Raw genomic sequence first — 16657 nt, 5'->3', positions numbered from 1 at the left:
CTCCCAGAGCGCCCCCCACAGGACACCACAAGGGACAGGGTCAAATGCAGTCCAGTGTTCCACGGCCAGGACGAAAACCACACTGCTCCTCCTGGATCCGAGGTTCGACTATCGGCTGGATTCTCCTCTCCAGTACCTGGCATAGACCTTACCGGGAAGGCTGAGGAGTGTGATTCCCCTGTAGTTGGAACACACCCTCCGGTCCCCCTTCTTATACAGAGGGACCACCACCCCGGTTTGCCAGTCCAGAGGTACTGTCCCCGACCGCCACGTGATGTTGAAGAGGCGTGTCAGCCAAGACCCACAACATCCAGAGACTTAAGGTACTCAGGACGGATCTCATCCACCGCCGGAGCCTTGCCACCAAGGAGCTTGCCAACCACCTCAGTGACTTCAGCCAGGGTGATGGATGAGTCCGCCTCCGAGTCCCCAGCTTTGGCTTCGTCCTCGGAAGTCGTGACGATGGGATTGAGGAGATCCTCAAAGTTTTTCATCCCCAGTCGAGGTCAACAGCTCTCCCCCCGCACTGTAAACAGTGTTGGTGAAGAACTGCTTCCTCCTTCTGAGGCGCCGGCGTTTGACAGAATTTCCTTGAGGCTGTCCGATAGTCCTTCTCCATGTCCTCCACTCAGATCTACGTCTCTCTGGCAGCAGGAGACTATGGACCAGTGGACTCACTTTGTCACTGCATCCAACAGATCAGTGTGTGGATGCAAAACAACTTTCTCCAGCTAAACTCTGACAAGACTGAAGTCATAGTGTTTGGTCCACAGAAACAAAGGGACAGTGTCAGCATCACCTCCAGTCTCTCTCTCTAAAACCTTCAAATCAGGCAAGAAATCTAGGGGTAATAATGGACTCAGACTTGAACTCACCATCTAAAAAATATCACAAAAATCAAAGGTTTACTGTCTAAATCAGACTTGGGGAGACTTATCCATGCGTTTGTCTCCAGTAGGTTAGATAGATACTGTAATGTTCTGCTCACTGGTCTCTCTCCAAACGCAGCTCGGGTCCTGACTCGAACTAGGAAGTACGAGCACATAAGTCCTGTGCTCAGGTCTCTGCACTGGCTCCTGTCTGTGGCTCAGAGACTTTAAAGTCTCTCCATGGCCTAGCACCAAAGTCCATCTGTGACATGTTAGTGCCACATGAACTGTTCTGCCACATTAAAAGTGTGTTTCAGTGAAGGGTTAAAAAGGTTTATAATAATTTAGTAATAAATATGTTCTAATTCATCTGTTATAATTTCATGCTAAAAACTTGCCATTTGCTAAAAATAATCGCTATGCACTCTAGGTTTGGTTTACTTGCATCTTATTTTGAAGGCCTCAGGAAGTGGTTGCAATGCATTATGGGTAACAGAGGCAGAAGTCAGTTAAAGAAAAACGTGTTACAGAAAACTGCTCACCCTGTGTGTTAAATCTCATCTACACCTTCGAAAGCAATGGCTGTAAGTTTAATATGTGTTTGGTGACTTGAACAAGTTCTGTAAGCTCTGTTGTAGAGATCGCTTTTGCACATGTTATTTCCAGGAATTAGACCGAGCCCATGACCTTGCTAGCGCAGGAGCACTATGTATTAGCATAGTACTACCTCTATTCACGTGTATTAACGAGCTAATTAGCTTATAAAAATATCGCAAAAATGTAATGTCTTGTTAAAGTAGCAGTTTTCTGTTTTTATATTGTAAAGCTAATGTACATTTTATCTATGTTTGTTTTCCAGTTTCACTCGAGCTTTTCATGCCACAATTGTAAAGAATTGTAAGCTGTCTAGAAGACTGTATTAAAGGAGCAAGACGCTCAGTTTCCGTGAAAACCGAGTTTAGCTGCTGTTGATCTGCGTTCACATACACAGTGTGTCCAACACATAGTGATAACAGTACATGAACCATCTCTCACACTCTGAGGAGCTCAGGGACCGGCCTCCTGCTGGTGCCCAGAGTCACAACTAAACAAGGGGAGTCAGAGTTTCAGGTTCATGCAGCTAAAACCTGGAACAGTCTGAACATGTGAGACAGACTCTTCTGTGACGCTGTGTTTAAATCCAGACTCTAAACATTTCTGTTTCACTGTGCACATGACTGAAAGGTTTTCACTCAGCACTCTTCTCTCCAATTTATGTAATTGTCTCTCTCTCTTTTAAATTTTATGATGATTATTTATGTTGTGATTTGTTTTTATAGTGATTTTAACATATTTCTTATTCTGTAAAGTGAATGAAATGAGTTTTACCAGATGGCAAAATTTCAGGACTTTTCGTCATTGTTAAGAGGGTGAAAAATGGGTGAGTTGGTTAGGAGAAAAATAATAAGAAAGAAGAAAGAGGGTCTTCCGGTGAGGCACGAGGCAAGATGGCGGCAGCGCGCTGAGCTCCGAGCGAACCCGTACTTTCTCATGTATTTTGTAAACCCCATAAAGTTTTTTGAATAGATTGGATTTGCACTTTTAATTAGTGAAAACAATGTCGTCAAGGAGAGAACAAATTTCGGTGAAAAAACAAGATGCTAGTGGCAGCAAACAGTCCCGACCAGAGCTAATGTAGGAGCTCGCTGCGCTGATTCAAGCAAACGCTGCCGAGATGACGACTTTGAACGAGAACGTCACCCAACAGATAAAAAGTTCCATTAAGAAGTTTCTAGCTCCCATTGAAAAAACTTTGAGCGAAAACGGTGGCATTTTGCGGTCACTGGTGGAACAGATGGATTCTCATGCTAAGAAGTTCACTACTGTTTTTGGCAAAGTCAACAGCATTCAAGCTAACCTAAAAAAGAACCAAGCCGACACCGCACATTGTATGGAAGAAATAACAAAACTGTGTGAAGATTTGATTCAGCAAAAGGACAGAAACAGGAGAAATAATTTGAGGCTTATAAATTTACCAACCGGGATAGAAGGTGGTGACGCCCGGGTACTTACAGAGGATGCTGTCCACCTGGATTCCGTCGCTGGGCCCCCATGGATCTCCGGTGGAAATCGACAGAGCTCACCAGGTCTACTCAAACAACTCCTCGAAGCCCCAAACCATGATCTTCCGTCTCTTACGCTACACAGACCGGCAAGATATACTGGAGGGAGCGAGGAAAGCCAAGACAACTCTTCCAGACGGAACTCCATTGTGGTTTTTCCCAGACTACAGCACAGCAACAAGCCGAAAGCGACGCGGATTTAACGATATACGGGCCAAACTTCGGAGAAGAGGAATAGAGACGTTCCTGGTTTACCCAGCGATTCTCAAGGTGAAATACAACGGCAAGAAGTTGTCCTTTGAAACACCAAAACAAGCCAAAGATGCTTTGGATACAGCACTCCGCGAGGACGAGGAGGAAGAGGAACGCGGTGAAGAGGAGCAGCACGTTGATTCAGACTCTGGGTGAAGTACCAGAAATTTGGTTTAATTACTGGTATATTACGGCTTACATATGTGGAGACTATTTCTGTTTTGGTCTTTTTCAAAGGACACAAGGCTTCAGATTTTGTTTTACTATATTTTGATGTTACCACTATTTGCCTAAGGTTTATATTTGTAAATGAATGGAGTTCGCGCAGTTTTATAGCGTTACTGTTACGTTACTTTCGGGGTTCAATTGGTTATTTTGTTTAATGAAGCGGGGGCGGAGTCGGGGATTAGCGTGAGACGTTGCCAAGTGGCACTCACGGATGCAACAGGAGGTATGTCGAAACGGGGAAAGGGACGCAGGGCAGGAAAGGGGGGGAAGTGGGTATTGGGAGCAGAGGGGGGAGGGGGGTGCCACCACCAGCAGTGAGAATAATGCACAAAATATTGGTGCACGCATTCCAAATTGTTTCAATGTATTGTCTTTGAATGTTGAAGGTTTAAATTCTCCTTATAAAAGATCTAAGATTTTAGATTTCCTCAAAAGAAAGAAAGTGGACATAGCAATTGTAGCATATATGCTGATGCTTGCCAAAAAGAATAAAGTTTATTGTAGGCTAGGTCAGAAGAAGCAGGTATCGGCTCTGGGAGGTGCGTGACAGAATAATACGGAGTCGAAAATTATAATTTAGTGGCTGGTGCCATGTATTAACAGTGCTTATAGTGAACGACAAAAAAACAATTCTGCAGATTAGTGAATCAAGCTTGATACCAGTAATATTGCGGTACATTTACAAGTTTCCTTATAACGAATGTGTAACCATATAGAGAGTTAACAGTACAGTCCAGTGACTTTTACTCCAACACATTGACTGCAATAGCAGTACACAGTCACTCTCGCTTTCCACAGGGTAGTAGTGAGAATGGAAGTCCAGAATTTTTAACTGAGGGTTTGAATTGTCCTTAAGCACGAAGCAGTAGTAGGAGCGAGTAGTGGATAGAAACAGGGTGGGGAGCGACTGGCTGTACAGCCTCCTACCAGACTGCAGAAGGGATGATGGTAGTGATGGTAAAGATGATATGGTTCACGTAGGTTCATGGGCTGTTCTAGCTCGCCATCGAAGGACGGCTTTGCACCCAATGGGGCACACCTGGCCTGTATGGTACAGACAGGACCGTAAGTAATAGAATAACTCAATTAGCTAGCTGTACACATTTCAATTAATCAATCAATAAATCTCAGTATATACACAATTTTTTACAGAGTGCACATTCAATGATACTTTACCTATAAAAGTGTGTTTCATAGATATAGTAAACAACAAACACTAACAAATTGCACTTGAATGGAATCAAAGATCTTAAAATTGACTTTTAAATGCATCCGTTAAGCAACATCAGGTGGAACAATGGCCTGCAATTGGCGACATTTGCATATGAATGAAATCGGCAGGTGAAAACAAGTGCAAGATGCTAGCGGCATAAGTTGCTAATGCTAACAACTCAGTAAACAATCAAACAGACTCACCAATCCCACTGCGAAACAGTTGTGCGGCAGAACCCTTCTTCTGCGGTGATATGAGACCTCTAAAACGTAAGTTACAATTTTAGTTTAGAGCGGATACATCAAAGACGAGTAAGAGTTTAATTTGCGTGGCGAACCTGTGCAGCAGTCCTGTGGCTCCTGTGGCTCCTGTGGCTCCTGTGGCTCCTGTGGCTCCTCTCCCCAACTCCTGAATGAGGGAGAGCAGGCACAGGAGGCTTGTATCGGGCGCTGCGAGAGACCTGATTGGCGGATTGCACGCCGTGTGTGCGTAGCAGCACGTGACTATACGTGATTTACGTACAGGTAGAAATAATTAATAAATATTTTATCTGACGCGGTTAGACACATTTTTAGAACTGGGTTACACAATGTTTCAGGAAACTCATCTGAGACCAAATGACGTTAGAATGCAGAATCGTGTGTACAAGCCAGTTGCACGGTCAGCCGACGGTACACGTACAAAAGGGTTCATGATAGTAATGAGAAGGAACTTGAACATGTAAATTGAGAAAACTGGGTCTGATGATACAGGTAGAATGGCCTACTGTTGCTTGTCTATTCAGGGTAAAAAGATTGCATTTGTTAGTCTGTATGCACCAAATTCATTTGAAAGTGACTTTTTCCCTGCAATAACAAGGACAGTGGAGCTGTTAAGGACCAAAATAGTTCACTTTTACGGTACAAGCATGAAATTTTGCCACATTACTAACACCCCCAGGACTAATATTTCTAGATATGGAACCAAACCTAAGTCGACCCTGGAGCCGAGAACTGGACGTGTCACAAAATGGACTATATGAAAATGAGACTGGCATAAAAAACACCGCATAATCCCTTTTTTACAATCTAATTTGCTTAGTTATCCATTTTATAATGTTGAACAACAATTTTTCATAAACTCCAAAGCATTAAGGAGGTCATGTGACCATTTTCCTCAAGAATGTAAGGGTTGTGTGGGTTCCCTGTGGTTGAAATCCAAAATAATACAATATTTTATCTTTCAAAGCCATATTTATTGGGTTTTTGATAACAAAAAACAATTTAACCATCTCTAATGATTTGTAAGTGCCTCATAATGTTTCAAAGAGTGGGGGAGTTTGTGTGCCCGAATGATCCTAGGAACTATGTTGCCTGGGTCATTCTGGCAAATTGGTCCTAGGTGACGGGTCAGACAAAGAGCAGTTCCTAAATCTCCTATGAACAAAAAAGCAACATGGGCCGATATGGTGCGGCCGGGCATCTCCCTGGAGCAAGGCCTAGAGTCAGGGCAGGAATGCGAGTGCCTGATGGCCAAGTTCAGCGCGAACAGACATGACAGAAATGGGCCCGCCGTCCTATGAGCTCACCACCAGCAGCAGGATTCTGATCGACCTGTACATTCCTGCTAAAAGAGCCAAACGGAAGAGTGGAGCGTGGAGGACGTGAGGACTGTGGGGAAGTTGGAACAGCACTTGGCAGAGCTCTGATGACGAGGATCTGCCTGAAGTGATTCAGAAGCCGAGGATCCTGATTTGGGGAACACCCAAAATTCCTTTTTGAGTGTGACTATGGTTAAGTGTGACGGGGTTCTATTCTAGGGTAATGATGATGGCGTAGTCAGAAGGATGTTTTGATGATTTAAATAGTGACAATGTTCCCAAAATATTAAAGTTTGAAGAGTGCTATATACAAAACAGTGAAACAACAAAGAAAAGTTGTTTACAATATAAACATAGAACAGCAGAAATATGCTTCATCATTTGTAGGCTGTTACCTTCCACGTGCAGGTCCAGGCCTAAACTCCTCCCCCAAGCCAATTAACTCAAAATATGGGTTTTCACCTCTAAAACCCAAGTTAAACATTACAATAAAAATAGGAAAAATACAGACAAATGAATCAAGTGGCCATGTCTCTGCACCTGCAGCAGAACCAGCGGAAAGTAAAATTAATATTTTATTGTCAGCAGTGGTTTTTTTGGGGTTTTTTTTGGGATGACATCACAATGATGTCAGACGCCAATGCCCTGAGGCACCCCACAGGTCAGGGCCATGTCATCTGAGACACAGTTTCCAATTTCAACAAAATACTTCCTGTCTTCTAGATAGGACTTGAACCAGTTCAGTACAGTACCAGAGATGCCCACCCAGTCCTCTAGTCTCTGTAAGAGGATCCCATGATCGACAGTGTCAAAAGCAGCACTCAGATCTAACAGGATCAAGACTGAGACTTTGCCTGCATCAGTGTTCAGGCGGATGTTATTTGTCACCTTGATAAGAGCAGTCTCAGTGCTGTGGTGGGCTCTAAAACCTGACTGGAAAACATCAAAGGAGTTGTTCATTTGGAGAAAGTTCGTAAGCTGTTGGTAAACAGCTTTTTCAAGGACTTTGCCAAAAAACGGCAGATTTGAGATGGGTCGGAAATTGTTCAGTACTGTGGCATCAAGACTGCTCTTCTTTAGGAGAGGCTTAATGACCGCAGTTTTCAACGCATTTGGGAATGTTCCAGATTGAAGTGACATGTTAACTATGTGAGTGAGTGGTGAAAGTAAACTGTTGAGGACGGACTTTAGAAATCTAGTGGGTAACATGTCCAGGCAGCAAGTAGATGAACTCAGACTGGTAACGATCTCTAAAACAGTTTTGTCAGTTACAGGTGCAAAGTGATTCAGCTCTAAGTGTCTCTGTGGCTGCATGCTTGTTATTTGTGTTGTGGAATTGATGGCATTTTTGATGCCCTGAACTTTGTCATTAAAGAAAACTGCAAACTCATTACATTTAGATGTGGAAATTAGTTCTAGTGGCAGTGGAGCTGGAGGGTTTGTTAATCTGTTCACTGTTGCAAACAGGACACGAGAGTTGTTACTGCAATTACCAATAATGTCCGAAAAATACTTCTCTCTTGTTTTACTCAAAGTGTAGTTGTACATATGCATAGTTCCTCTGTAAATCTCATAATGAACCTGGAGGTTTGACTTGCGCCATTTCCGCTCAACCTTGCGTCACTCCCTTTTCTGTGCTCTGACTGAGTCATCATTCCTCCACGGAGCTTTTTGCCTCTTTAACCACTTTAACCTTTATCGGGGCGATGGCATCCAGAACATTCAAAACACTCAAAGTCACAGAGTTCAACACATCATCAACATTAGAACATGAGGCAATTTCAAAATGGATCATTTCCATGAACAGTGCACCTGTGTTATCATTTATGTGTCTCCTTCGAACAACTGTAGGAGCAGCCGGTGGTTTGGGAATAACAGACGGTCAAAGAAGACACAGAAATGATCAGACAGAGCAACATCAACCACATTGACATTTGAAATATTTACACCCTTTGTAATGAGCAGGTCCAGAGTGTGTCCTCTGTTGTGAGTGGGCTCACTGACATGCTGAGTCAGACCAAAAGTTTCAAGGACAACACTAAGCTCTTTGGCATTTTTGTCACACACATTATCCACATGTACATTAAAATCACCTGTAATGACTAAACCATCAAAGTCTGTGCAAACAACTGAAAGCATCTCAGTAAAATCATCAATAAAACTTTGACAGAGCTGAGGAGGTTTGTATATGACTATGTAGAGTCTGGACGGTGATTGTTTTAGCTCCATTTTGAAGGAAACATACTCAAATGATGAAAACACCCCAAATGACAACCTGTGTGTAACCAAATGATCTCTAAAAAATGCACACACTCCTCCACCCTTTTTATTTGCTCGTGTTTCAGATTCAAATTTGAAGTTGGGAGGGGTTGATTCCACGAGCACTGCATGACCTGTGTTTTTGTCAAGCCATGTTTCAGTTAAAAACATAAAGTCAAGATTAAAAGAAGAAATAAAATCATGAATTAGAAATGATTTGTTACATAAAGATCTGACATTGAGCACAGCAAGTTTCTGCTTAGTTTCAGTAGGACTGGATGTTATCTTCTTACAGGGAACGTGAACTAAATTTCTCTGATTAGACAGTCTAACTGTCCTTCTTTTAATCTGTCTACGTGTTGTAACTGGAGCTATAGCTCCATCGCAGGGCCCCAGCCTGATATTACCTTTATCATGACTGTATGTCCTGGGACAGCAGAGGCCCTGTGCGTCCAGCTCTTGGTGATAACAGCTCTGGGGAAAGGCGGGGGAGGGCGAGCAGGGGAGAGTTTGGGTGAGTGACCAGGTGAGGGACCAGGTGAGGGCCGAGGAGGTGGCCGAGGAGGTGGAATACGGGGAGGTTTGGGTGAGGGGCCTGGTAAGGACCGAGGAGGTGGAGTAGGGGGAGGTTTGGGTGAAAAATTAGAGGGAGAGCTGAGAGAGTCTCTGGTGGTGAAACAGGCACAGTTTTGTATGGGGGAGAGTTCAACATAACCCTTGACCGTGCTATGTTAGGTGTGAGAGGAACCATCTTGATTCCCGATCTGATGAGGCTTTCTAGATGGTTGGGCAGTGCCATGGGTGAAGGTGGGGAGGAGAAGGAGAGTGAAGAGTCCGTTGATGGAGTAGATGTAGCAAGGGGGACTCCAGGCTGGTCTGTGGGCAGCGGAGGTGATGGGTGTGCTGGTGGCGCTGGTGGCGCTGGGGGAGGTGGTGGTGGTGTTGCTGACTCATTCTCTGGGGGAGGTGGTGCTGCTGACTTGTTCTCTGGGGGAGGGGGAGGTGGTTCTGACTTTAGGAGGCCAGTACTATAAAAAATCACACTCAACACACATTTCTGTGCAGATTTTTGCTTGTAACTTTTTATGCTGCTGTAGCTGATAAACAGCCTCAGTTTGTGGTCAGTTTTCAATCAAGTCCTTGTTCATTTTTGTTGTCACTCTCACTTTTTGTTTTAGTGAATCTGTATTTGATGGAATTCAAGCTCTCCCAGTGTCTGCTATGCTAGGAGCCACACATTTTACACCAGACCTTTTACATTTGAATTTTAAATTAATGAATGCAGTCAAAAATACATAAAGTTCCATGTTTTTTTTAAAGCATTTATTATTTGCATCAGATTCCACACACAGTTTTTCCACTACTGTCAATGTAACATTGTGAGTAATGTTTACAACAAGAGCCCAAACAGCACTGGTAGCCAAGAGCCATTTTCATAACTTCATCCAAACACCACCTCATTCCAACCAACTTTTACCCTTTTGTAATATAACGCCTTTGTTCTGACCCAAAAAATATACATCACAACATATCTGAGGAAACAGAGTTACAGTTCAACTTTTTTTTTTTTCATTTTGTACTTCTTGTTAATTACTTTCTGTTTTTTTCTTTGAGGATCTTAATAAACCTGTGCCCAAAAAAACAAAGAAACAATCTAAAGTAAAATGCAAAACAAAAATAGGCAAAAAATCTGAAATATAAGAGAAAAACATCTGTGGACAAATCTATCTATCTATATCTATATCTATATATATATATATATAATTATTGATTATAACACAGCAACAGAACATCAGGAAAACATGACTGGATAGAATAATACACCTGCCCTTTAACTGCTAACCCTAAGAATTTTATATTTGATGATATATCTGTTACATTGAGCTCAATGCATGATTTTCTAAGCACATTATCTTAAGCAAATAGGAGAGGATATAAACACTATCTCCTCACAGGGATGGAGGTCTGCCTGGGGGCCACACCACTGGAGCAGGGTATGTAATATCTGCTTGTCTTCAAACACTCTGTGGTCTTTTTCAGACACACAAAGCAGAACTCCAGTTTGCACTCTGCACAGGTCACATTCTTACATTTGGAAGACTTGTGCTCTATCAGTGACCCACAGTTGGGACAGGCACGGAACAAGGGGCACCCTTTGACGCCCTTCACATCAGTAAACTCAATCTCTTTGCAATTTAGAAGAGTAACCAGTGCAGGATTCTCACATCCTTCATTGCCACAATGATCTGAGTGATTATATGGACCTTTCCATTTTTTCAGACACTGCCAACAGAACTCATGGACGGCTTTTTGCCTCTTTGTGCACTGGGGACAGCGCACACACAGTTTTTCTGGGTCCTGCCTCGAAACACAAGACTTGCAGCCAGGACACTGTGAAGACAAAGAACACATCAGTGCATCTGAGGTATCAGAGCTGCAGACTATCTTCCTCACTCACAAATTTGACTTTGAGATCATGAAGTAAAAAGTTGGCAGACAGCTTCTTTTCAAAAGCATCCTTCTCCTCATCCGTCAGAAGAGCCATTTTGGCCACTTCATCCAGAGTCCACTTAGCACCGCAGACGCCGCACTGCAGGTGGCCTTTACCCTTTAGTTATGAAAATGAGAAAGAAAAAAATGACATAGAACCAATGTTGTAACTTTTGACTGGGGTTGAATAGGACTGACCCGGTTGAGTTGCCGGTGGCACCACTGAGTGAGAGAGGGGGGCGTGACTGTGTGACCACACGACATCTGAGCTCTGTTAGAGCTGTAGTCCATACATAAAACTGTAACACATTTAACAGTTCAAGTGTCTCTGTTATGTGGCACATAGTCTGTCTTTAGGCCAGTCTGAAGACTTTGTCTGTACTCACAGTCGTGGTCATCAGGTACATCAGCAAACGTCAGTATGCGGTCACTGGGGCTGTAACATTTCTGTACTTGTGCCATATTCAAAGGATGATCGTCTTGGATCTTGTGATTCTCCCACTTGTCTCTTCTGCAAAACAAAGACAATCTTTTCTGAGCTTTAATAATCTCATACACTAAATCAGAGGAAATCTGAAGCCTCTCCACTAAATTACATATTTTTTGCTTCAGTTTCTTTTCCTTTGGACATCTTCAGCTGTATGGGGCTGCAAGTGTAGAAAGGTATTTTAATTGATAATTGATTCCCTTAAGGCTCTTATTTACCTTTGACAAGGAAGTCACAGTTTAAATATCAACACTAGTCTGCCCCAGGGCAGCTGTGGCTACAATAGTAGTTTACCATCTCCAGATATGGAGTGAATGAGTCTGTGAAGAGTCTTTGAGTGTCCACAAAAGCACTGTATAAAACTGATGCATTATTAAATGGGTTATTAACTGCTAACACATAAACAGTGTGTTGTGCAAGTTCACACTTTTCATGAACTAGTTCAAAGTTCAGTTCACACTTGTTCAAAGTGAATAGTTCACGTTCATAGTTCACAATTTTAATTTTGAACTAGTTCAAAGTTCAGTTCATTTTATATTTAGATGAGATCTGTAAATGAAAGGCTGCTTTTATTTTTCAAACTGACTTCTAGTTTACAACAACTTTACAAGATCCACTGTTGGACGAGTGACTTTAAAACTGTAATGTTTTATTTATGACTTGTTACTGTCATTTCAAAGTCATTTGTTACATTATAATATTACTGTATTTAAAATGTAAAACATGACACGACTATTGCAGCATTTTTAATTTACTCACCAAAAGAACTGTTAAGATGCTGAACTTTTGCACCGTATATGGACTGAACCAGACTGAACCAGACTAAACCAGACTGAACCAGACTAAACCAGGTCTAAACCAGGACTAAACCAGGTCTAAACCAGGACTGAACCAGGTCTAAACCAGGACTGAACCAGGTCTAAACCAGGACTAAACCAGGACTGAACCAGGTCTAAACCAGGACTGAACCAGGTCTAAACCAGGTCTAAACCAGGTCTAAACCAGGACTAAACAGGTCTAACCAGGACCAGGACTAAACCAGGACTAAACCAGGACTAAACCAGGTCTAAACAGGAACCAGGTCTAAACCAGGTCTAAACCAGGACTAAACCAGGTCTAAACCAGGACTAAACCAGGACTAAACAGGACTAAACCAGGACTAAACCAGGTCTAAACCAGGTCTAAACCAGGACTGAACCAGGTCTAAACCAGGACTAAACCAGGACTAAACCAGGTCTAAAACCAGGACTAAACCAGGTCTAAACCAGGACTAAACCAGGTCTAAACCAGGTCTAACCAGGACTAAACCAGGACTAAAACAGGACTAAACCAGGACTAAACCAGGACTAAACCAGGTCTAAACCAGGACTGAACCAGGTCTAAACCAGGACTAAACCAGGACTAAACCAGGTCTAAACCAGGTCTAAACCAGGTCTAAACCAGGACTAAACCAGGACTAAACCAGACTGAACCAGGTCTAAACCAGGTCTAAACCAGGACTAAACCAGGACTAAACCAGGACTAAACCAGGACTAAACCAGGTCTAAACCAGGTCTAAACCAGGACTAAACCAGGAACCAGGTCTAAACCAGGACTAAACCAGACTAAACCAGGACTAAACCAGGTCTAAACCAGGACTAAACCAGGACTAAACCAGGTCTAAACCAGGACTAAACCAGGTCTAAACCAGGACTAAACCAGGACTAAACCAGGACTAAACCAGGAACTAAACCAGGACTAAACCAGGTCTAAACCAGGACTAAACCAGGACTAAAACCAGGAAACCAGGACTAAACCAGGACTAAACCAGGACTAACCAGGTCTAAACCAGGTCTAAACCAGGACTGAACCAGGTCTAAACCAGGACTAAACCAGGACTAAAACTAAACCAGGTCTAAACCAGGACTAAACCAGGTCTAAACCAGGACTAAACAAAACCAGGACTAAAAGGACTAAACCAGGACTAAACCAGGACTAAACCAGGACTAAACCAGGACTAAACCAGGACTAAACAGGACTAAACCAGGACTGAACCAGGTCTAAACCAGGACTAAACCAGGACTAAACCAGGTCTAAACCAGGACTAAACCAGACTGAACCAGTCTAAACCAGGAACCACTAAACCAGGACTAAACCAGGACCCAAACCAGGACTAAAAGGTCTAAACCAGGACTAAACCAGAACTGAACCAGGTCAAACCAGGACTAAACCAGGACTAAACCAGAACTGAACCAGGACTAAACCAGGTCTAAACCAGGTCTAAACCAGAACTGAACAGGAAACTAAACCAGGTCTAAACCAGGAACTGAACCAGGTCTAAACCAGGACTAACCAGGACTAAAACCAGGACTAAACCAGGACTAAACCAGAAAACCAGGTCTAAACTAAACCAGGACTAAACCAGGAACTGAACCAGGACTGAACCAGGAAACTGAACCAGGTCTAAACCAGGTCTAAACCAGGGACTAAACCTGAAACGAACCAGGTCTAAACCAAAACTGAACCAGAACTGAAACCAGGTCTAAACCAGGACTAAACCAGGTCTAAACCAGGACTAAACCAGGACTAAACCAGGTCTAAACCAGAACTGAACCAGACTGAACCAGGTCTAAACCAGGGACTGAACCAGAAACTGAACCAGGTCCAAACCAGGACTAAACCAGGTCCAAACCAGGACTAAACCAGAACTGAACCAGGTCTAAACCAGGACTGAACCAGAACTGAACCAGGTCCAAACCAGGACTAAACCAGGTTAAACCAGGACTAAACCAGAACTGAACCAGGTCTAAAACCAGACTGAACCAGGTCTACTAAAACCAACTGACCAGGAACCAGGAACTAAACCAGGTCTAAACCAGGACTAAACCAGGTCTAAACCAGGTCTAACTGAACCAGGACTAAACCAGGTCTAAACCAGTCTAAACCAGACTAAATCAGAACTGAAACCAGGTCTAAACCAGGTCTAAACCAGGACTAAACCAGAACTGAACCAGGTCTAAACCAGGACTGAACCAGAACTGAACCAGGTCTAAACCAGGACTGAACCAGAACTGAACCAGGTCCAAACCAGGACTAAACCAGGTCTAAACCAGGACTAAACCAGAACTGAACCAGGTCTAAACCAGGACTAAACCAGGTCTAAACCAGGACTAAACCAGAACTGAACTAGGTCTAAATCAGGACTGAACCAGGTCTAAACCAGGACTAAACCAGAACTGAACCAGGTCTAAACCAGGACTGAACCAGAACTGAACCAGGTCCAAACCAGGACTAAACCAGGTCTAAACCAGGACTAAACCAGAACTGAACCAGGTCTAAACCAGGACTGAACCAGAACTGAAACCAGGTAAACCAGAAACCACTAAACCAGGACTAAACCAGACTGACTAAACCAGGACTAAACCAGGAACTAAACCAGGTCTAAACCAGACTAAACCAAACTGAACTAAACCAGGACTGAACCAGAACTGAACCAGGTCCAAACCAGGACTAAACCAGGTCTAAACCAGGACTAAACCAGAACTGAACCAGGTCTAAACCAGGACTAAACCAGGTCTATACCAGAACTGAACCAGGACTAAACCAGAACTGAACTAGGTCTAAATCAGGACTGAACCAGGTCTAAACCAGGAATAAACCAAGACTAAACCAGGACTGAACCAGAATTGAACCAGGACTAAACCAGGACTGAACCAGGACTAAACCAGGACTAAACCAGGACTAAACCAGGACTAAACCAGGGCTAATCCTGGACTAGAACTTGGAATCTAGGACCGCCCCTGAGTGAACCCCGAGGCTCGTGCGTCAGCTGCGTTTATCTCGGTGGAGCGCGGACTTGTGCGTCGGTCCTTTCGCTCAGGATCACGGTTTACGCGGGCGAACCTCCGGCGTTTCACCGCTGCTGATATCGCGGTGATTTTAGCAAATTTGTATGAAGAAAAACGAAAAAGCCACCATTTCAATCCAGGTTAAAAAAGCATTGTGACGCGCGTTACTGACATTTGTACCAAGTAAAATAATACGCGCGGAGCAGCACGTCCTGTGCGTGTAGATTTCAGAAAATAGGATCCATCCTATTTTTTGATGCTCTACACGAGCGTCGGCGCGTATCCCCGTCAAAACCCACAGAGAACATGAATCTGTTGTTGTGTTTGTGCATTTACCATCAGCACATTGTCTCCCTGGGCAGTTGTGGATCATGTGAAAGAGCCCAGATCCACATACACTGTTCATTAGTGCTTTGAAATTAACTTTTGAAATCCTTGCGTTTGCCGTGGTCAGTCTGTACAGAAGGTAAATACAAGCAGCTAAACGCGCCCAGTCAAGTTTGATTGACTTTCCCATTGAGAGACACAAGAGCCCGTACGTTCCGGTAAAGCTGCTGCCGGTGGAGTCGCCTTCACGTTGACACGCGGCTGTGGTTTCGTCAGGTGAAGTGCGAGCAGATCGACACTCGTCAAATTCCGACGTTTAACTGAACCCAACAGTGACGTACGTCGTTCATCACACATAATCTGAACAAATTCACGTTCAAGTTCTTGATTTACAAAAGTGTTGCGTTCAGTTCAAAGTTCACTGAAAAATGAACGTGTTCAATGAACGCGTTCTTTTGAACTCGTTCATGCACAACACTGCACATAAAATATTACTTTTTATCTTACCATAATACCTATTGCATACACGTATTATATTTCTATTTTGTTTTTGTCGTGCTAAGTCACTCACCCTTCAGAGCACTATCCCAACACACTCAGTGTGTCGCACTAATGAAACTCCTGCACATCACATCAGGTTTGTCCAGATGCTGTGATGCTTCAGTTTTGTGTCATGTTTTTGTGTTTTTATGGAAAACTGTGGGAGCATGGTTGACATTATGTAACACTCGACCTCATTCATTAATCTTTTCTTTTAATAAAATCGTAACTTCCACTTTAATAAAATGCTGAGAGAACTCTGCACCAGATTCACAAAACAAAAAAATCTTGAGCTCACAAATTTCTTCTTAAGTGACAGTTGCCTGTTTGGGAGGCTGCTGTGCACCAGAGAGGTGACAGGTGCGTCTTCTGTTTTTTATTTAAATCCAAAAACGAGCTCAACAAACTTCAGATGTTGCATTTAAACTAAATTACATAAAAATAATTATCAAAACAAACTGGCAGTTATTTTTGTTTATTTAAT

General features: G+C 43.1%; 1 protein-coding gene across 1 annotated transcript; it reads right to left on the bottom strand.

Annotated features, from left to right (window-relative positions):
• Positions 1 to 10259: 10259 nt before the first annotated feature.
• On the bottom strand, positions 10260 to 11486 carry LOC129410533 (E3 ubiquitin-protein ligase RNF19A-like). Its single transcript, XM_055158928.1, has 4 exons — positions 11379 to 11486; positions 11191 to 11291; positions 10961 to 11110; positions 10260 to 10893 (listed from the first exon to the last, which is right to left on the bottom strand). Exons 1-4 carry the CDS (start codon positions 11452 to 11454, stop codon positions 10444 to 10446), a joined length of 777 nt encoding a protein of 258 aa, XP_055014903.1. The 5' UTR covers positions 11455 to 11486; the 3' UTR covers positions 10260 to 10443.
• Between the last annotated feature and the right edge of the window lie 5171 nt (positions 11487 to 16657).

The sequence above is a fragment of the Boleophthalmus pectinirostris genome, unplaced genomic scaffold, assembly GCF_026225935.1.
Source record: "Boleophthalmus pectinirostris isolate CB_2022bp ecotype Guang Dong unplaced genomic scaffold, ASM2622593v1 HiC_scaffold_23, whole genome shotgun sequence".
Taxonomy (NCBI): Eukaryota; Metazoa; Chordata; class Actinopteri; order Gobiiformes; family Gobiidae; genus Boleophthalmus; species Boleophthalmus pectinirostris.
Note: the sequence above shows the minus strand (reverse complement) of the source record. Positions and strands in the feature narration are given on the sequence as shown.

Coding starts and splice junctions, on each gene's coding strand:
- LOC129410533 (XM_055158928.1), bottom strand. CDS start 11,454: ATGGCACAAGTACAGAAATGTTACAGCCCCAGTGACCGCATACTGACG. Junction 11,111..11,190: donor GCCACCGGCAACTCAACCGG/GTCAGTCCTATT, acceptor TCATAACTAAAG/GGTAAAGGCCACCTGCAGTG. Junction 10,894..10,960: donor ATGATCTCAAAGTCAAATTT/GTGAGTGAGGAA, acceptor TTGTCTTCACAG/TGTCCTGGCTGCAAGTCTTG.